Genomic DNA, 22,335 nt, shown 5'->3' with positions numbered 1-22,335 from the left:
GATACATTTACATAACTGGCTGCGCTTGAGGCTTCTTTGGGAGCAGCTTGAAATCTGCAATGCACTTGGCAATCGTCTCATTTTCCTGCTGTGCAGAAATACTCTGTACCACGTGTTTCTCCACCCAGTTTATCTTGTACTCCTGTTCCTTTCAATGCATAATATTCTGCAGAGATATGATAATCCAGGCAGTTCTTTACCTCCTTGTATACTTTATGTCGCCCTTCCTGGTAAGAAACCTCAAGGCCATAGCAATGTTATTCCTTTGGACATCAAAAAGATAATGGCACTTCTGAACCAGCACCTGCTGTGACTTCTATAACTCAGTTGCATGTTGGATTTGTTGGATGGAAGCCTGTTTCACCTCTTCTAGTTGGGCAATTTTATGCTCATTTAGATTTTCAATAAATTCTCCAATAGAGGCACCATATTTTTTAATCACATAGACAATTAATGCTACTATTGATATGGTAGAAAAGGTCTCTGGAGTAATCACATAAATTTCTTTGGATAGAAAATACAGTTTCATGCATGTAGGGTCCTGTTACACAAGTTTTAGGATAAAGAAACTGGAAGAATTCCTCAGGGATCAGCCCCAAGAAGAACTTTTCCTCCATATGCAGAAATAGGTGGTAGAGGGGCAAGATGTGGCTGCCCTGTGTGAAAGGTACTTTTTTCCTGGTCCTACGAAGGCTGCATTCTGAGACAGAGGTCATTGTTGCGACCGCAGAAAGTATCACCTGAGAGAGTGTGGTCAGCAATGTCTAGGCAGCAGCCTTAATGTCCCTCTGATCCCAACCCTCAGCCCTGTTTTTAAGCAATAAATTACAATTCTTGCTTTCAGAAGTAGCTTTATTATTATTTAGCAACATCAAGTTGTTGAGTTTCTTTCAGAATTAGTAAAAGTCTATAGATACAGGTTTTTGATTCATTAAAAAGGCTGTGTACCATTGTAGGATTGGATATCTTTTTTTTTTCTTTTAATATAGCAAAGTTTGCAAAACACTACAGGGTTAGAAGATTCTCTCCTCAGAAGGTTTCATGTAACTTGAGCTAGTTAATATATGTTGCAGATTCATTTACCTTTTAATTTTGTTTTTGGTCTCTTGAACAATCACCTTTCTTTAACTATATAAAATCATATGTATGATGATGTTTTTGAAGAAAATGTATATATTTATAATTTCTTTTTGTTGTTGTTAACATAGGTTTAACTGTATTTGAAACTGGTCAAAAGAAAACAGAAAAGAGGAAAAAGTTCAAAGAAAACGATGCATCTAATATTGATGGTTTCTTGGGACCGTGGGCAAAATATGTGGACGAAAAAGATGTAGCCAAACCTTCAGAAGTAAGCTTTGATGTTTTTCATTTCCAGTTCAAGTGTATGCTATGTCTTTACAAATCATATCTCTATTAATAAACTTGAGATTCTCTTAGAGAACCAAGTGACTCCTCAGAATTTCTCTGCCTTTGTTAAGAAAATACAATAATTTTTTTTTGTACTATTTTTGTTTACTTTTTTTTCTGCTTTACTTTCTTTGGTACTTTCTTATAAAAATAGAATATTGAACAATTTTTTTTAAAAAAATTGCCTTAATAAAGCTTTTAAACTGCCATGATAGCTGTTTTTCTGGTATCATTCAGATAGTAACTACAAAATCAGGGGTTTTTTTTCATATTGGAATTGATAGTGGGTTTTACTTATTCATTTATTCAAAAATCTTAAATTTTATCTGTATTATTTTTTTAAATTTTTACTATGAAGTTAGTAAAGTGAAAATACAGAACTCCACCCTTCCTTTCCCCACCTGCATAATCCCATTTGTCTCTATGAGCCAGGCACCAGTCTAGGTCCTGAGATACAGTTGTGGGCAAGATCAGGAAAATTCTGGCCTCGTGCAACTTATATTCTAGATGTTTTTTATATCTGCATTAGCTTAATAATGTACATGTTCTGCTATTTCTTTATTTATTTTAGATTGTTATTATAGATACAGATTTACTGCTCTCCCACTTCCCTCCCCAGCTCATGCCAAAATGGTCATAAATCTATAGTAATTGCTTATACCCTCATGACTATGTAAAAGCTATTTATTGAAGAACAACATTATGTACTAAAATTCAGTTTCCTTTCCTTTCTGGTACCAGATTTTCTAATTGCCTTGTCTTTTCACTGGAACAATTAGCATAATATGTTCAATTTATTTCTAGATGTTCCAGAAGGATGAGCTTGTATAAAATTGGTTTAAAAATATTATCTAGTATCCATTATAGGTTTATTGCCATTTTGTAATCTGTGGAAGAGATAATCAATCTCTGCTTATGGAAGAGTTGAAATTATTCTGTGGGGAAGTATATTTACAGCAATTGCTTCACAAAAATGAAGACTTCATTATAAAGAATTTATAACCAACTTTGGACATAGTGAGATTCTCAAACATTTGTTTTAAAGTTCACTCCTTCATTTTCTTAGGAAGAACAAAAAGAATTGGATGAAATCACAGCAAAAAGGCAGAAGAAAGGCAAACAGGAAGAAGAGAAACCTGGGGAGGAGAAGACAATCTTACATGGTAATGTATTTTCATATTTCTTCATTTCATGAAAAAGCTCATGTCTGTTCTCTGTTCATGTAATACCAATTGCCCTTACCGTCAGCTGCCATACAATCATAATATTAAGAATAATTATAATTTTATAGTTTGTATCCCCCAAAAATCACAGCAGACTTTTCCTTGTGCTAATAAAGGGGAAAAGAAGTAGTAGCATGACTAATAATAGCCACATACAATGTTTGTTGAAATGTTAGTGAATTTAAAAAAAAATTTTAAAGAAGAAACTCGTATGGTTCATGCCCTTTCTTGAGATAAAGTTGACTCTTTTCATATATTAATGATGCCTAAATCATTAAACTGTTTTTTTTTTTAACTCAATCCAAATAGTCAGGTATCTTCACAGTTTATGAATGTCATTAAATGTAAGTAAACTGGAGATTAAGACTCATACTTACCTTGACTTGTGGAAGAAAATGCATGTTCACCAAAATAAATTACAAATATTCTAGAATGTACCTATTCATTAATGATTAGTTACATTTAGGAAATTACATAGTGATTACTGATTTTTTTGCACAAATAGTGTTGCTTTTTCTGATGTTTTATCACATCAGCTTTTTAGGTATAATGAAGCCATATTTGGTTTATCAGGCTCCAGTTTTGTATTTAAGGAATCTGTTTAGTACTGTGGCGTGTACAATTGTAACAGCAATACCATTCAACATTTATTGAATACCCACTCTGTGCCAGGCATACTACTAACTGCTTTCTCTACACTATGCCATCTAAGTCACCCACATGACTATTATAAAACTTTGAGGTGAAAATCAGGAAAAGAGGAATGGAAAGGAACCAGAAAGGCATAAAAGCAGAAAGTGAGAGGAAAGGATAGTTGATATTTTTTTGTTTTAATTTCTTTCTTAGCCTGTTTTTCTTCTGATTCTTTACCAGTGCTCATGAGGCCCAAGTATTTTTTTTTTTTTTACTCACTCTTATTATACTGCAGTGAAGTCTTTATTATATATCACTAAAGTATATGACTGAGTGAAAGAAGTATAGATCTTAAAGGTGTAATACGCTCTAGGAATTTAGGAATTCCAAAATACTGCTTCAAATTGGAAATGATAGCAAGGATTTCAAGCAGCTAATTTTAACTAACCTACAATCTTAACATCACCAGAGTGTTATTACCCAAGTCTTGATAAAGGCAATAGTCCTAAGAATGAAATGTTTATCATTTTAAGAATATAGATTTTGTGATTGTTTTGACTATGAACTATTTGGTTATTGCCTTCTTGTTTCAGTTAAAGAAATGTATGACTATCAAGGCAGATCCTATCTTCACATACCTCAGGATGTTGGTGTCAATCTACGGTCAACTGTGCCACCTGAAAAGTGTTATCTTCCCAAAAAACAAATTCATGTGTGGTCTGGACATACAAAGGTAAGCAAGTTGGCTGTTTCTGTTTGCTGTAGTGTTATAATAGTGAAGCCAGTGTAAAGTTTCAGTCATGGATGTGGATCATTCAGTATTTCTGGTGAGCATATAGGGAAGTAAAGATAGGACAGGGGAGTCATATTGAAGATCAAGTTGGATTAGACTTTGGAGACGCTCACATGTATCAGTCATGAAAACCTTCTGACGTGGCCATGACACGTGTTTGTGGTTGGATATTCTGACCCCCAGCACAGCCATTTCTCTGCAAGTTCCAGTCACAGTCTGCTTCCTCTTGGACACAAATTCAGTTGAGTAACAACCTGGTCCTAGCATCAAGTCTCTTGCTTAGCCTGTAATGTTGCCTTGGTTTTGGGGGTTATCCCATTGCAGAAATGAGATGCTCTGTGGTTTATAAGTCAAGGTAATAACACAAAGACAAGATACATGAGAATTTTCCATGTTGATATTCTTTGTCATCTGCACAATTCCGGCTGTTAATTTCCAGCTCTTTGCAAAGAGCAAAGGAACTACATAAAAGAAGGAAACGAAGTGGGGACATTAGCAATTTGATTGACTCAGGATTCCCTTGAGTGAGAAAGTCAATATTAAAGGTTAAAAAAAAAAAAAACCTTCAAAAGCTTAGTGTCAGTAAGGCCTGCTCTTGGAATACTAATGATGATTATTCTGGGTCATGATGATTGGAATAAAGAAAAATAGAAAAGGTTGCTTTTAGGTTGCTTAAAGTTTACCGTCTTTGCCTTGTGTTCTAGCCAATATTCAAAATGCTTCTGGTTTATAACTCTGATACCTTTTTACAGGGTGTCAGTGCAGTCAGATTGTTTCCCCTCTCTGGTCATTTATTGCTGTCTTGTTCCATGGATTGTAAAATTAAGGTGAGTTTTTGATAACACTGGCAGCTTTGTCACTGTTAAATCTGGTTAATTGTAAATAAATTTGGGTGCTAGGCAATTAGAGGTTAATAATTTTCTCTTAGGTCCTGTAAATTCAGCTATTTATGAACTGCTTCTAAACTTGTAGGTTCAAATATAGCCATGTGGTCCAGTTGTCTAGGTTCTTTTTAAAGCTTAGAACACTGATTAGAATGTAATCCAATCAGTTTGGCATTAGACACAGAAATATTTAATCACTAGTTATGCATTTTTATAGAAGTTTTAGATATGTAATAGTGTTCATTTTTCCTCAAAACCAAATAAGGTAGAGAGGACACATTATAGAAATCCCATTTTCAGAATAAACAATGTATTTTATCCTTTTTCTTTGAATACTTTTAGATAACAAGTAGCAGAAGTGCTCCCAGTCTCTTCTCCCACTGTAGTCTTAGGAAGTTCCACCTTTACCTTCTGCTCAACTCTATAGTATGTGGTACAGAAGACTTGGTTGTCACAAGTATAGCATTTTGATACTGAAAGACTTTAGTTTTGAACTTTCCTGAAGCAAAAGATATTATAGAAGCTGTACAAAAATAATGATCTAGACTAAAACAATAGGCTCACAGTTCTCATATCTAAAGTTTCATGTCAACTTAGATATGGGGAAAGCCTTGAAATAAATCTTAAATCTAAAAGGATAGTTTTTGTGTTTTTTGGTCTTCACTGTGTCTATTATCTTTACAATGGTTCGATAAATACCAACCCTATAATGGTCTTGTGGCTTGGAAAGTTGAATCATTAAAGCTTTTTCCTTCTTAATAATGCATGAATATTAAGAATATATAAAGATAGCTTCTTTGGATGAGAGCAACCATTTAAGCATTTGTCTCTAATAGAGATAATTTGTCTCGATTTGTCACTAATTGAGTCAGTTGTAGTAAAAACCCTTACTTCTTTAACCTTTACTTTATACAAACTACGTAAATTGAGGTTATGATCTTCTCTTTGACCAACTAAAAAAAATTACAGAATTCAATTAGGTTCACGTATGTAAACACTCATTAGGTAGCCATTATGTGAAGAGGGTGAGGATAAAAAAATGTTAAGGCACTATCTCTGCCCATAGGGTGATCGTTGTATGATGAGGTAAATGATCGTTATAGAGGCAGGCACAAGGTGCATGTATTCTGGCTTCAAAAAGGAAGCATATCTCAGTAGGAAGGTTAAGTTAAAGGGAAGGAATAGAGTACGTTTGAGAAGAGCAAATAGAATGAAACAGCATGGTGTGTGCCAAAAACTACAAGTTTTGTGGTTGGCCAAGCATAAAATCTAAGAGACAAAGAATGATAATAGTCATAGAAAAGGGACCAGGTCCCAGAAATCCTCTTGTGGCATGCTGCGGGAACTGAGACTTTATCCTCCTGGCACTGGGTGGCCAGGAAATGCTTTCTATTTTAGAGCACTAGCAGTATTGTCAAGGACTGGGTTTGAGGCAGGCAAGATTAAAGCTAGTTTTGAAGCTTTTGTATTCATGCACTTTGGATATGATGAGAATTATGAGACTGTTATTTTAGTCTAGATCATTATTTTCCCACTGCTTCTATTATACTTGTTACTTTAGAGAAGTATTTAAAAGCTTTTTAGTATCAAAATGTTATATACATGGCAGTTGTAATAAAGTTTGTAGTATTACAAAAGTAGAAACTTTTTATCATAGAAAATAACTACAGTATTAAAAAAAAAAAAAGAGCAATGATAAATGAAACCACCTGGATTAACTCCTTCTGTAGTCAAGGTCTCTTGGTATTTTGATGCAGGTGTTTTATATCACTTTGGATGAAAAGACCTTAAAAAATTCTAGTTATAAAAGAACGTGTATGTATATATATGTGTGTGTACTCCAAGTAATACAACACAAACTGGTGGTGCTAAGTAAAATTTAATAATTAAATCCCCTATACACACACAGATATGCACATACATAGCTGGAATATGACATTATTATTGATTAAAAATTTTTATTAAATTTAATATCTCCAGGGCTGGGGCGGAGCACAGTGGCAAAGCACATGTTTAGCATATATGGGGCCCTGAGTCCAGTCCCCAGCACCAAAAAAAAAAAAACTAATATGTCTGTGTATTTTATTTTTTTCTCCAGCTCTGGGAGGTTTACGGTGACCGGCGTTGTCTGAGAACATTTATTGGTAATACTTCTTTTGTCCCTGGCTATAAATCTGTTTGGGGGAAGACTTTTTAAAGTGAGATAACATCAACAGCAGTAATTTTAGTACAGTGATGTAAAGGAAAGTGTTCATAACTTGAACTGAGCCTATTAGAAGGAGCAAGTCCCCCCAGGTAGACAGAACTGGGAAGTGCAGAAGCAAATGTGGTATAAGAAAGCACACTGCTTTGGGAGAACCACATAGGTAGCAGAATTCCCAGAGTGTAAGTGAAAGCAAAAGCACAGAGAAAAGTAGTCAAAGGGGAACTAGAGTACGGAGGACTGTGTGTGTCATTAATAGAGTTTAGACTATTGTAAGGGCATCAGAGAGCCATTAAACAGCTCTTGTAGGGAAGTAGTTGCATGATTGGAAGTTTGCAGAAGATCACATAGCAATCTGGACGATGCTTTTATTAGAGAAAACCTAGAAGAAAGGAAATTAATTCATTATTTTATTAGTCTGGATCAGAGATGGTGAGAGTTTGAATCAAAGCAACAGAGATAAGAAAGGACCTGTTTAGTATTGAAATCAATGGAATCTGGTAATGGGATATAATAAATTTAGGCAGAAATCTAGGGTGACTCCCAGGTGGCTGGAAGAATGGTGGTGCTGTTCACCAAAGGAGGGAATGTGAGGATGATGAGGGTTTAGACTCATTGAATCTGAGCTGCCTTTGGGATATCAAAGTTAAAATACCCAGTAAGCAACAGCCAGATGTCGAACTTGAAAGAGAGGTTGGGAATTGGCAGCTGAGGCATAAAAAGGACAAGATCAAGATCGAGAGAACTTGAAGTAAAGAAGAGGACCAAAGGGAGGACAGCTGTGTGACAGACTAGCCTTCCTGGTAGAGAAAGGTTTATTTTCTTTGTCATTTCGTATGAAAGCTCATTACTCTTTCCAAATTTAACCAAACCACATTGAAACTCTGTTTGTGTAAGTCGTGGTGGCTCTGTTTTTAGATTAAAGTGGGAGTCTGTTCTGCTGTGCTTTGTTAAGATTTTAGGAACTCTGCAAATAAATACCATCCAAGGTACTATGCATGCAGCCTAAAGGAAGACTTATGGAAAGCTGTTAGCTGTGTCAGGGAACAAAATGTCTCTGTCAGATATAGTGGGTTTGGTCTCCATCTGCCTCCCCTGTACTGGCAGACCATTTTTCAGTAGAAAACTGAAATTCTCTTATGTAGGAAGATTACAGCAGCTCTGACTGGGACTCTTGCTGTAGAAAAGAATTTCTAATTGCTATGGTGCATACTGCCTGACTAGAGTTCAGTGGTAGTCCAGGCTCAGGGTTGCTACATGTGGTTGACAATTTGTGCCATACACATTATGTACAACTGTACATGGCTTGGTCATGGTAGGTGTGGTGAGAAATAGGAAAGTTTCTGCTTTTGTTTAGCTACCTTTTGTTTGTTAACTTTCAAAAGAGTTGATTCTGGCAAGATTGATTTCTAACTAAAACATAATCAGCACCTTAAAATTAATTTATTCTCAAAAAGCTATCTTAAAATGAGAACTATTTCATATTTAAATTGTTCATTCATCTGTGAGAGTCTGAATCATTTTCTATAAAATTTGGTAATATGATCATAATTATCCAAACATACATTTATCAAACAAGGGCTACAGTTTCCTGAACTTTAGGTTTAAGTCATTTTATTTTCACTGCCAGCCTGGTGAGCAACCTGATAGTGAACCCCCAAATTTCATCATCATTTGTTTTCATTGGCAATAATCAGTCAATTATGGTTCGATAAATTCTTGGCTGGTTAGTCATCATTTGTCTGTACTATATATTAAGAGATTCTCATTACAAATTTTTAAAAAAAGAAGAAGAACTTAAGACTTGTTCTCTTGGTTCTTACCCAAACATTATATATTAGAATTACCTGAGGAGCATCTGGAAGGGAGAAAAATTCCCACTCTTCATTGCACACCCATATTGGATTGTAAGTCAGTAAATCAGAAGATGGGTTCAATGATCTTGACTCACTTCCTTCCTTGGGAACCACTGTTTAATGCTGTTTCTAAAGATACAAATTTTGATGTCACTGCCGTTTCTGTTGCCTCTGCCTTTAGGTCACAGTAAAGCTGTTAGGGACATCTGCTTCAATACTGCAGGAACGCAATTCCTTAGTGCAGCCTATGACAGATATCTTAAACTCTGGGATACTGAAACAGGTAAGAATGCACTAAAACTAAGACACCTTTGTCTTCTAAGTTAGCATTTATGAAACAGTATGAGCTGACTCCAACAAAATGGCACCTCCTCTCACTGCTGATTGTCCCACCATTGACTATCAGTTAATATCACGAAATATGTTTGAGTTAAAGCTCATTTATATAAGCAGCTCTTTCACTATGAAACTGTTCCTACTACATACAATTTATAAAGTAAACATGTTGATGGACAAGCAAATTTGAAATATTCCCTAGACCATCTAATTGATCTTTTTGTTCTCATATGTTTCCTAGCATGGTACATTATATATAAAGAAACTACATAAATGTCTATAAGTAGAATTAAATTTAATTACTCAAATTGATTAAAATGTAGGTTTAAATTCCTGTTGACCAGTTGGTTTTACATATTTGTAACCATATTAATTGCACCAGTATTTTGTGGCCGTTATAATTTTATACTATTAGAAAATTATCTTTTATCTTACTGAGTTTAAAGATTATTGATAATAACTAATATTTACCAATTACGCTAAGCATTGATATGCAGTATGTCATGTAATCTTAATATATCTCTGTGAGGTATGTACTAGTATTACATTATAAATGAGAAAACTGAGGTTTAAAAATAACTTTCTAGGATTAGACAGCTAGTCACAGTTGGGTTCAAACCAAGGTCTCTGATGCCAAAGTCCATGTTCTTCACCTCATTAGCAGTGATTCTCAATTCTGGCTGTACATTGTAGTCATCTGAAGAGCTTCAAAATTATTGATACCTGGGTCCAACCTTCAGAGGTCCTTATATGATTGGTCCAGGCTGTGGACTAGGTACTTCTACTGTATAGCCAGGGCTGAGAGCTTCCCACTCTAAGGGATTTTCTAAAGTCAAGGAATAATATACATGAAATTTATAAAATGCACAAATGTTCAGTGGTTTTCATTTTGCTTTTTGGTAACTGTATCTATGAACTTGTATAAACTAATTTCTCTTTTGTATCTATTTTCACACAAAATAGTATCTGAGATTTACCCATAAGGCTTGTGCCAATTACTTATTCTTTTTTGTTGCTCAAAATATTCCATTATATGGATGAAATTATATTCATCTATTCAACAATTGATGGCACAGACATACTTTTGAAAAATTATTTTTAATTATTAAAAATCCATGGAAAGGGTCTGGGGATATAGCTTAGTGGCAAAACACTTGCCTAGCATGCATGAGGCCCTGGGTTCAATCCCCAGTACCGGAAAATATGAAAAGGAACAATGTAGTTTATAACAAAGAATAAGCATGGGTTGGGGTTGTAGCTCAGTGGTACCGTGCTTGCCTCACACATGTGAGGCACTGGGTTTGATCTTCAGCACCATGTAAAAATAAATTTAAAAAGTAAAGATATTGTGTCCATCTTATAAAAAAAGAAGCAGCAGCAGCAAGCTGCCTTTCCTCAAAATGTATTAAGCAAATGACCATAGATCTTAATACCAGTGTCATCCTTAAGCGTTATTTTTTATTTAATTTGAATCTTTGGTTTTAGGACAGTGTATATCAAGATTTACAAACCGAAAAGTACCCTATTGTGTCAAATTCAATCCTGATGAAGATAAACAAAATCTCTTTGTGGCTGGGATGTCTGATAAAAAGATTGTGCAAGTAAGTCTTTTCCTTCAGTATTTTTATTAAGCTTTCTGAGCTTTATGCTGTATCAAGGAGTGGAATACAGAATGTTAGCACATTTAATATTTGCTACTTGTAGGGATTACTGATACTCTGTTAGTATCTATTAGTAGAAAACAGTCAATTTATAAAAACATCTTAGAGATCTTTTTCCTTTCCACTGTCCAAAATTATATCTCTGTTTTTACCTTTGCTCTTGTTTGCTATCCAGTGGGACATTCGAAGTGGAGAAATTGTGCAGGAATATGATCGGCATTTGGGAGCTGTCAACACCATTGTTTTTGTTGATGAGAATAGGAGATTTGTGAGCACATCTGATGATAAGAGCCTAAGAGTTTGGGAATGGTAAGTTTCTATCAGTAAAATATCTACTGCTTTGGCTAGGCACGGTGGCACATACCTATAATCCCAGATACTTGGGAGGCTGAGGCAGAAGGATAGCGAGTTTCAGGCCAACCTGGGTGATTCAGTGAGACCCGGTCTCAAAATAAAAATTTTAACAGGTCTGGGGATGTAACTTAGTGCTTACCTAACACACACGACTCTAGTTTCAACCTCCAGTACCAGAAAAAGAAAAGAAAATCTACTGCTTTATACAAAACAAGCAATTTTTAAAATGTGTAGCCAAAGACAAAGCCTGATAATAGGCAGTTATTTAAATATTTTTACAGCTGTGATCCTGGCTTGCCAATCAGTGTGTTATTTAAGTACCCACAATTCAGACATAAACTCTAAACAGGCTGTCTTCACAGTTTTTGGATAATCTTTCCAAAGAATACTCAACTGTAATAAATATCCAAAGAATATTTACTTGAGTGCTTGTCATATAGTGATGATAGACATTAAATTGTGCTATCTTACATTGTTTATTAGTTATTTCATTCATCTTTGCAAAATAACTGGCTGATAAGAAGTAGGAGCCACAAATATATAGGCTATATTGGTTATGTAGGGATTATGCCTCAGAAGAAACTCAAAGAAAATACTCATTATTTCTCCGTTCCTTAAATGTCTTTTTTTTTTTTTTTGATTATTCAATATTGAAAGTTGTCCCATATCATCATCCTTGTACAGATGTTTTAATTATAGAATATAATCAGACTATATTGGTTACTTTTGCTTTCTGAAGTCCAAAATACTGAAGCTAGTTTCATTGACTGTCATAGATCATGTTTTATAATTTAAATATAAATATTATATTATAATTATAAATATTATATATTTTATAACTTAATATAATTAAGTTGTAAAGAAATACATGATAATCTTTTGGTTAAAATGAATGTGTAGATGGAACCCAGCTTGTTTTTGTAGCCATTTATGAAGCATAATTCAACTATGATTATAGCCTTGCAAGGACTAGAAAGTGCATCTTTCTACCCTCAGAAGTTGTTACACTTTAGGAAAGTGGGAAGTTTTGAATTTGATTTCCTCCTCAGTGTACATCCTTTTGGAGAGCTGAGTAGGCCCTAATCATTGTCAGGACAGTTTTAATAATTGAAGAATTAGCACTCCTCACCACTACCACATTTATCCAAGTTATTCCCAACTAGTAGAGTTGATTGTACTTTGTAGTTGCATATAACATCACTCTTAAGGTCCATGGTTTAAGACTGCCTCATAACTAAAGCTTTCTTACTTAAGAAATGATGTTTCTTATAGAGAATCTAGATATGAACACCAAGTTTTTTGCTTTTGTTTTCTTGAGAAAAAGGAAAATAAGTTTTATTGCTTTGCTAGCAAAGAAGAAACCCAGGGAATTCCTGTCCCAGAGGCTGTGATTCTGCCCATCAGGGGGAATAAGGGGTTATTAAAGAGGTGATTCAAAAGGAATCCTGTTTGGAGAGATTAGGTAGGGAAAATTAGGGAGGGGAAGATTAGGGATGAGGAGATCAGGGGGAAGAAGATCAGAAAGGAGAGATCACATCAAGAAGAGACTTATTTTAAAAATAAGTCTCAGTGGCAGAACAGCAAGGGCTATATATTCAAAGCATAAAGTGGATGACTGTCACATTTTCCCATTGTGAATTTCTTCATTCCATTTCTTTGGAAAAATGGACAATGACATCTCCAAGCTGCAAAATTGAGGGAAGTGACCCAAAGTCCTTATTCTCTATTCTGTCCGGTGGGGCATGGACACTTAGGGTATTTAGCATCAGGGCAATTCAGATATCCATGGTAGCCATTGGTGGGTGGCTGGAAAAGGCATACATAGAGCAGGGATCATATAATGACAACAGTAAATAAGATAGCAAAGCATTACTTTTTTTGTAAGCAATTAGCACAAAAGCAATTAGTATTTCAGATTCTGAAAACCATGAAGACAGTAACTCATTAAAGCATAAGAGAAGATCTGACATGCCATTTGGACACCAAGTTTTACATAAGTCATCTTAAATCATTTGCACAGTCTCTTTCTTTTTTTTAATATTTATTTTTTTAATTATAGATGGACACAATATATTTTATTTTTATTTGATGCTGAGGATCAAATCCAGAACCTCACGCATACTAGGCCCGCGCTCTACCTCTGAGCCACAACCCCAGCCCCAGTACTCTTTCTTAAACATACATGTTTTATTTTATGTATGTTAACAGTTTGTTTATACTTAAACATTTAGATGTTTCTACCTTCGGATGACATTTCATTTCCCTTTTTAAATGTAGAGTGGTGTAAAACAAATCGGTAAATATTTAAATGTTAGTGTTTTATCCCTCTCTCTTAATACTGCTAGAAAGTCATGATACTGTTTTGTTACAAATAATGACATCCTTGAGATTTTCAATTAACCCTGACTTAATATAGTAGTTGTTGCTGAATCATTAGTGCTGTTACATTTATGGAACCCTTTTTATATGCCAGTCACTATCTATGCTAAGTGTTTTATTTGAACTCTGACTTAATGTACAATCTTATGAGATAGGTACGTTTTTTTATTCCCATTTTCTGTAAAAGAAAACTGAAACAGTTTAATTGATTTGCCCAAGGTTATATAGGACAGGAAAAGGCCAGAATTCAAATTTGGGTCAAACTGATTCCAAAACTTGAGATCTTAGTTATATTATATTCCAAAACTCAAGTTCTTAATTATGTGGCTGAGCAGTTAGATGAATGAAAGAACTGATAGAGAATGTGAGGATCAGTCTTATTACAAAGGCAAATAGGAAGCTCAGGATCCCCAGAAGTCTTATAGCCACCACCAAGAGTAATTACTAATGATACTGGTGGCTTGCGTAGAAGGGAGGTCATCATCTCCTCAAAGTGAGAGCTGACCCCAGGAAAATTAACAGCACCAGGGCCTTTAGACAAGTGGTGCTTACCAAGCTTATCTTCCCTCTTCCTGCTTAGAGTAGCATAATGAGGAAAGAAAACAAACCAAAGGAACCTTGGCTTTCTTAAACAGCACAATCAGAAACTAAGACTATTATGTAGTTCTGAAGGAGAATTGGAGTTTATATTCAATATTCAGCAAATATGGCATTTTAACTCGATAAATGCATGAAATGTCATTGTCATGTTTTCTCCCAAAGGTATTTATTTCTGTAAAATACTTTTAAAAAGAAATTTTACAGAGGTTGATAAACACTGTTTATCTTTTATTTTTAAAATTTTGTAGACTTGTTACTTTTTTTTATGAATACATTTCCAAACTGAAGATTATTTAAAGATGAGTTACTAGCTTATTATACTGCATTGCAGTATCTAATTAGAAAAGTGTTGGTTTATTAAATTTAACTATGCCTAGCAGACATTTCTACTAGAAGTAATGAAGACCACAGAGGAGTTCAGATTCAATTGTTGTTCTAAACTTTGTTGTACCAAGATTCCTTAAAATAAAGGTCCATTTGATTTTTTTGTTTATGTATAGTAAAACATTGATTAATATGAATCTGAAATACGGTCAATTTAACTTAGAAAATGCCCTCATATTTCAATCCATGACATAAAATTTTTAGCAACTAATAATAAATACGAGGAGGGAAAATACAAATTCTTTTTTGACCAAGGCTTTTTTTTTTTTTTTTTTTTAGTAGCTGTCAGATTTCACTGCTGCCTTAGAGGTCTGAGGATTGGTGATCTGACAGTGTTAGTCCCCTTTTTATGCCTGGGATTTTTTTTTTTCCCTCTAACCAAGACCTGAAGAGAAGTTTTCTCTAATCATTTGTTTCTTCTTTCAGATGGCTGTATAAATGGATAGAGAAAACTCTTACATGAAACAAAGTATCTTGTTATCATTATCATTATTATTATTTTCTAGTTAATCAAAGTATTAGAACTTGAATTGTAACTTGAAATTGAAATTGCTATTTTATTTTTGTTTTATTCATCAGATTATATTTCCCAGATATTACTCTGTAAAAAAGAAAATAAAATTCTTATGAGAAACAACAGGATCAAAACGCCTTTTAGAATTATGATATTTTTTAAATATTTTTTTTAGACTTTGATGGACCTTTATTTTATTCATTTATTTATATGTGGTGCTGAGAATCAAACCCAGTGCCTTATGCATGCTAGGCAAGCACTTTGTCACTAAGCCACAACCCCAGCCCTGATATAATTTTTTATGAAGAATAGTAAAAATGAAAAAGTTAGAATTTTCAATGGTTTTAAATTTAGGTGACTGGTTTTGCAGATTTATTGGTTTTGTTTTATCCTTTGTATCACTCACATGAAATTTTTTGGTTTTGTTTTTAATGCTTTTTTTTCCCACCATACCCTTTTGAAATGTTCAGCATATATTTTGAAAATAGTCTAGGTATCAAGCACTTAATCTCCCTAGACTTGGTCATTATTTCTAGATGGAATAGACCAGCACACGGATCCGTATAGCTCTGTCTGCTGTCTGTTTGCATTGCTGAGTTAAAAGAACATTCCTTGTAGGCTTGCACAGACATCTTGTTTTGACTTACCATAGTACATTTTATGATGAGTTATTAAATATAACAATTTTTAAAAAAAAATATTAAGGTCAAAGTTGAATTTTCAGAGTTTGAAAATAAAATATTTCATGGAAAATCATTTATAAAGTAAGAAGCTTTAATAAGCAAAACAGTATCATTTTGTGATTTTCCTTCCTCCAGAAAGTTTAATGAAAAGGTTTAATAAATATATCATTTCAAGAGTTTGCTTTTACTTTAATACTATACCTCCATTTCAGAGATAATTTTCCTGCTAGAGGTTTTATTGTCTTAACTACTTATTCTGATACGCTATTTTTAAATTTTAGGGATATCCCTGTGGATTTCAAGTATATAGCAGAACCCAGTATGCACTCAATGCCTGCAGTGACTTTGTCTCCAAATGGTAAGTTTATACATAGAATGTGATCTTAAATGAGTTCCTAAAACGGGATAGTCTAATTGCTATATTCATAGGAACTTTGGCCATTCCCTCCTGGGGGAAATTTATTTTAGTGTCATATAAGGAAATCTTTTCAATATTAGAAATAATTGCTGGTTTTCATATGTGAGTCACCTCACCCACTCTCTTGTTTTGAAAAAATAAACAGTTTTTAGGTAACATTGACTGAGCATCTAAGAATTCTATATGACTAGGGTTTTGTTGTTGTTGTTGTTTTAATCTCCCAATAGAATCAGGTTCATTAAATTATTTAATAAGCTCTTTGCTTTCAAGAGGATAGGGAATTTTGGTCTGAGTTACTCTAATGAGAACATCTTAGCAATTTATTAGGATTTTCTCAAGTAAAAATATGAAAAAGATAAATTATTTAGTACTGTTTCCTATTCAATAATCCATTGTCTTTTAAGTGAAATATAATTTGTGCTTCAGACATACTGAAAATATATTGATATGATTATAGCTCTACATGAGGATATTAAATTAAAGGGTCTGAGATTTGGGGAACATCATCTTTGAAGCCACTGTTAACTCACATAACTACTGTAAGTGTAGAACAAGGTCATAGAGACAAAGAAGAGTCTATTCCTCCATTCGTACATCTGCCACAGGCAGAGTGAAAATAGTTATTAAGTGCCCTATCATTCTTCTGAGAAGAGCAACCTTAACTGGATCCTACTTTGGTAATCACAATATTATGTACTTTTCTTATCATGTTCGTACCCATCTTGAACAAGGTCAGGGTTAGAACTTTTCTTAGTAATGTTTACAAATGTATAAGACACAAGTAAATATTGTAGTTTAGGATTTAAGGGCTTTGAATCCTGGGTACAGAAAAGCACTTTTAAAAATAATTACTATAATTTTGTTAATCATATTTTTTGGAGCTGTTTATTTGATAATCAGAGATTTTCTTACCAGTGTGATCTTTTTTATTTCATACTTGTCAGAAATAGGTTACATTTTTCCTTGGTTCTGTTATCTGTAGCAACTACAAATTAATTTCACTTTATAAATTTAATTTGTTCCTATTAAAACTAAGCTTGGAACTTCTGTGTTTCCTTTTATTTGAAGAGTACTCAATGATAATAGGATCATAGGAGCAGAATTCATTACTTAACATATAAATAACTCTTAACAGTGACATATTTTTCACACTTAATGGATAACATGGTAAGTTTTTTTTCTAGTATAATAAAGTATTTGGGAACAAAAAATAATAATGACAGCAAACATATTTAAAATAAAGTTTTTATTTTAATTTTTTTAGTCTTTCTCTAAAATGTGTCATTTATTGACTTTACAGGGAAATGGCTAGCATGTCAATCAATGGACAACCAAATCTTAATTTTTGGAGCACAGAACAGATTCAGATTAAATAAGAAAAAAATTTTTAAGGGACATATGGTAGCAGGCTATGCATGTCAAGTGGACTTTTCACCAGACATGAGGTAAGTTTAAATCTTCTGATTTATTCTCATGTTCAGATATATGATACCTAAACTGTCATGTACAAGTAACAATACTTCAGAAATCATTTTCACATATTTAATTGTATGAGAACGTGTAATCTATCAAAATGCCAGATAAAAAGGCAATAACAAGTTATGAAAATTATATCTTGCTTTTCTTTAGGTTTTACTATAGGTTTTATCCTTATATTACTTAGACCTGGTGCTGGGGATATAGCTCAGTTGTGCCTGTCTTTCATGAACAAAGCCCTGGGTTCAATCCTCAGCACCATAAGATAAAAAACAAAAAACCACACACTATTACGTAGGCCTGTGCCCTTTAACCACCTATAAATCCCTGTCTGTATCAACAATGCTTTATTTTCTCTTTGCTTTTCTAAGTTGGCTAGGAGTATTACAATTACTGTATGACTATGATTGAGTGAATACCAGAAGAATTAATTCTATATGATAATGTTGAAGGGAAAAACTTTATTGTAGCTTATCTGCGCTAAAAACTGAAATCCAGCTTTTGAATATTTCTAGATCACACTTGATTCATGAAGCCTGCAGTCTTGTTAAGAGTGAAATTCCATATTCCTTTCCCCATTCTTCATTAAAATATATAAAAAAGGTAGAGATAATTCAGAAATCCCTATAATTGTGCCTTAGATTTCTACCTGTGACTCAATCTTAGATTTATTCAAAGGATATTGAAGATAGAAAGTAATTATGAAGATAGTAAAGTTCTCTGTGATAGAATGTGTCTAGTATGTTCACTGAATATATGTGAAATTGGTTATTCTACACTATTTTGACTGTTCAGAGACTGTTATGTGTCATTTATTATGGCCCCTGGGATTCCCAGTGTTCCCAGCTAAAAATAATTTTCTACTCTTTGATTGGTAGCTCAATAGGGAGGTATTTTTGTAGAAGTTCAAATTATAGACTGCTTCATGTTCTACCTTATTATTCTGAGTTTTGTACATTTACCATGATATTTTTATGTTAAATTAAAAAAATGAGATCTGCCTGTGTTCTTCATCCACTTCACCAGTTGAAGGTATTTGAAAAACAATAATTTTGAATTTTTCTTCCTGTTGCAGCTATGTGATCTCAGGAGATGGAAATGGAAAATTAAACATTTGGGACTGGAAGACCACAAAACTCTATAGCCGCTTTAAAGCTCATGATAAAGTGTGTATAGGTGCAGTGTGGCATCCTCATGAAACATCTAAAGTCATTACATGTGGCTGGGATGGTCTCATTAAATTGTGGGATTAATGGGATTAGTCCTGAAACTATCTAGGATCATTTTTGATCCAATGTCATATTTAACTATATTTAATTATTAAATGTGTTGGATGACAACTTGATTTATACATAATGTTTTCCTTATGAAGTTGACCCATTGTTTAAAAAAAGCTTTATAAATTTGCTTCATTTAATTTCATTGGCAACTTTATTTTGTTGTTTATAGATTTTATTTATACAAAGAATGACCGTTGACTATTCAATGAGTAGTTGTTGTTGGCAGGCAGTTGGGGTTTGTCCCCATGGCATTACTGAAAAGATCTCTTTGAGGTCAAGAAAGAATCCCTAGTGGTTTATGGATTCTAGGGGAAATAATGTAATTAATGACTCCAAAAGGTACCCTATAATTACCCATTCAAAAGGGCAGTAAAGACCAGGGATGATATAATTTAATATGTGTTTGAAAGAAGGATAAAACCACCCACAATTACTGTTCCCATTCTTTTTAGTGCGTCAAGTTCTAATCCTTTGGCTTCATGGGTTCCACTATTTTTTATGACATATGTTGCATATTTTTAGTTGTAGGTCACTAACCTTCTTTGACTGTAGCATTCCTCTAATTTTTAACAGTGTAAAATAAAAATCAGCCCAGAATTCTTTTCTCTACTTTCTAACTGATCAGTACAGACAGAGCTATTGTAAGCAAAGAGTTATATTATTTCTGAAGATAGAACTCAACAGAATGCACCAAGGCTTTGAATTTCATTACTATTCATTCTCAGTAAGGACCTGGCTACACTTCCAGAAATCAGGATCTCCTAAGGTCATTGTTTCACCAATGTTACTACTAAAATACTCCTTCTAGAATTTAAGGTATGAGGGCATATTCCAAAATGTCAGTTTGTAATTTCTTTGAAGTTATGTTTTGTCTTTAAAATTATTCTGATTTTACATACAACCCAACTTTTTAAGATTGAAAAATACTAAACTTCTTTCAAAATCTTTGAAAAAAAATAATAATGCTACAAGGTGGCTAGACTTTACCAGTTTGAGAATAAAAATTTCAGATTATGAAATCAAGGTAGCCTCTGAAATATGGTAGCTAATAGTACTTAAGTATTTCAAGCCCTTTCTCCTGTTTTAAGTCTATATCAGATTGGTTATAGCTATGCAGAGTACTGACTTGAAGAGTAAAATCATGTTGAATGTTGATAACCTAAGAGCATTAAGCTGTGAGTCATGTGCATGCTCCTTTCCCTTAGAGAGCTTCCATTTTTAAATTTAAAAATATGACCAGGCTCTGTAGCCACATACAAATAAATTTCAAAGAAGAAAATAGTAAAAGAGGATAAAGATGAAGAAGGTATAGTTTTTGATATACAGGCACACAAAGAGATAGAAGCACACTGCCTAGATCCTGCCATTTTTGTATCTTCCCAGGAAGGGTGGCAAATAAGAGGAAAGAATTCAGACAAGACCTTCCTTTAGTCCCAATCACTGGTAAAACAAATGTGAATTATTGAAATGTGACGGGACAAAAAGAATTCATACATTTAAACTGTAATTCAGCACCAGTATTGTATATGTTACAAATCATAATTTCTTAATCTGGATTTATTCTATTGTTTTTTGACTGTTTCTAAACTAAGTAACTGTATATAAAAGTTTTCTCTTTTTTGAAAAGATCCTATTTTTGAATAAAACATGTTTTTGTAGACAGTGTGGTTGAAATATTCTTTGTTAGTTTCCTTTTAAGTCTGAAGTCTGTTGAGACACCAGAGTAAACCATTTGAAGATTTAAATGTGTCGTATAGAAAAAATATGATGCTTTAGTTGTGGGTGCAGTATACTTAGTAATATATTTATTCTAATTAAATGATAAAAATACAAGGCAGTAAGTACCCTTAGAGCATTTAGTGGTATGCTAGGTCATGATTACACCCAATTTTAGTGTACACAAACAAATGGGGTTCTTTTCTAGCATTAAAAACAAAAAAGTCTCAAGATTATTTTTTCACACCAGGATAGATTTCCTTCCTGAAAGTTAGAATAAAAGTGATGGTTTAGCAAAAGATGTAATTGAATGACATTCAATATTGAAGCACAAGCTGGGGATATTTTGTCTTAAGGAAACAAATTTAAGATAAAGAACTGTGAGTAGCATCAAACAGGCTTATTTCTGAGTAGAAACATGTAGTTTCTACTACATGTGTTTCTTGAGGACACATTGTAGGCCTGGCTGGTATCCTTAGCATGTTTATAAATTAAAACCTAAAAGAAAACATCAACAGTGAAGTCTTAAACCCTTGAATGGCAGCCATAAAGATCACACACCAGCAGGAAATTACAGAAGCTATCCTCGAAGACTAGTGTGAACTGATCATCTGCATCAGAATCACCTGGGGATTGTGTTGCTACCCAGATATAAAATTCAGAAGAAAGCAATAGATAGTTACAGGAGCCATGATGAATTCAGGTATGGGGTGAAGTGGCATCCAGGGCACAATATCCATCAGTAGTCTTAAATGTGGGTCTCAAGGTGAAACCTGGGTAACACTGATGCCATATTTCATCAGAGACATGTATTTTTTAATTTTTACATATTTGAATAGGACTACAGTTAAAATCAAGGCCAGCATTCCTAGTGAATCATAAAATAATTAATTAAATACAGAATAAACAAAGCAAGTACTAAGGGTCCTGAGAGGAAGAGAAGATCCAATAGTAGGAAGCTGTCTATCACAGCATTTGGTTCAAAATTTATGTTATGAAATGTTGGTTTAATCTGTGAGTAATAAACTGAATGAACTAACAAGATAACAGTAAAAATTAGATGATTGATACATAGATAAATAGATATAGACAAACACACACATTATGAAATCCCTGGGAAGCTTTTCTAAAATGCACAATTCTTGTTTCCAAGACAGACCTCCTAAATCAAAGTTAAAACTTTTGGCAAAATTCCCAAATGATCATTTAGCAAGATTGCACTAAGGATGAGAACCACCTGAAATAGAGACCCAAATTTATCTTATACATTTAAAAATCTAGACTATTTAAATACACAAAGCCAATCGCTTCTCGGCCTTTTGGCTAAGATCAAGTGAAATACACAAAGCCATAGAGAAATTTAGCTGGTCAAAAAAATATATGTGCGTGTTTATGTTTATACGTTCTACTTTTCTAAACCTAAACACTACAATTTTGTCTGGAACTTAAGGGAATAGAAATAGAATAGAATAGACTTACAGCCAAAACCCCTGGAATGGCTTCATATTTAATGGCAATAAGTTAAAGAGATAACT

At 33.7% G+C, this 22,335-nt stretch overlaps 1 protein-coding gene and 1 pseudogene across 2 annotated transcripts in view; one reads left to right on the top strand and one right to left on the bottom strand.

The window, feature by feature from the left end:
• Cdc40 (cell division cycle 40) overlaps positions 1 to 20,746 on the top strand; it is a 47,335-nt gene extending 26,589 nt beyond the window's left edge. For both annotated transcript variants that reach the window (XM_071613134.1, XM_027928345.3), the window contains 11 exons: positions 1,209 to 1,348; positions 2,474 to 2,570; positions 3,857 to 3,996; positions 4,809 to 4,883; positions 7,039 to 7,084; positions 9,181 to 9,282; positions 10,821 to 10,936; positions 11,172 to 11,305; positions 16,192 to 16,268; positions 17,629 to 17,773; positions 18,880 to 20,746. In XM_071613134.1, the coding sequence (XP_071469235.1) occupies positions 1,209 to 1,348; positions 2,474 to 2,570; positions 3,857 to 3,996; positions 4,809 to 4,883; positions 7,039 to 7,084; positions 9,181 to 9,282; positions 10,821 to 10,936; positions 11,172 to 11,305; positions 16,192 to 16,268; positions 17,629 to 17,773; positions 18,880 to 19,057 (1,250 nt within the window). In that variant the 3' untranslated portion in view covers positions 19,058 to 20,746. The remainder of the gene's footprint in view (positions 1 to 1,208; positions 1,349 to 2,473; positions 2,571 to 3,856; positions 3,997 to 4,808; positions 4,884 to 7,038; positions 7,085 to 9,180; positions 9,283 to 10,820; positions 10,937 to 11,171; positions 11,306 to 16,191; positions 16,269 to 17,628; positions 17,774 to 18,879) is intronic.
• Positions 8 to 951, bottom strand: LOC114086858 (ATP synthase F(0) complex subunit B1, mitochondrial pseudogene; annotated as a pseudogene).
• Positions 20,747 to 22,335: the final 1,589 nt, after the last annotated feature.

This window comes from Marmota flaviventris, chromosome 6 (genome assembly GCF_047511675.1).
Source record: "Marmota flaviventris isolate mMarFla1 chromosome 6, mMarFla1.hap1, whole genome shotgun sequence".
Classification (NCBI taxonomy): domain Eukaryota; kingdom Metazoa; phylum Chordata; class Mammalia; order Rodentia; family Sciuridae; genus Marmota; species Marmota flaviventris.
Note: the sequence above shows the minus strand (reverse complement) of the source record. Positions and strands in the feature narration are given on the sequence as shown.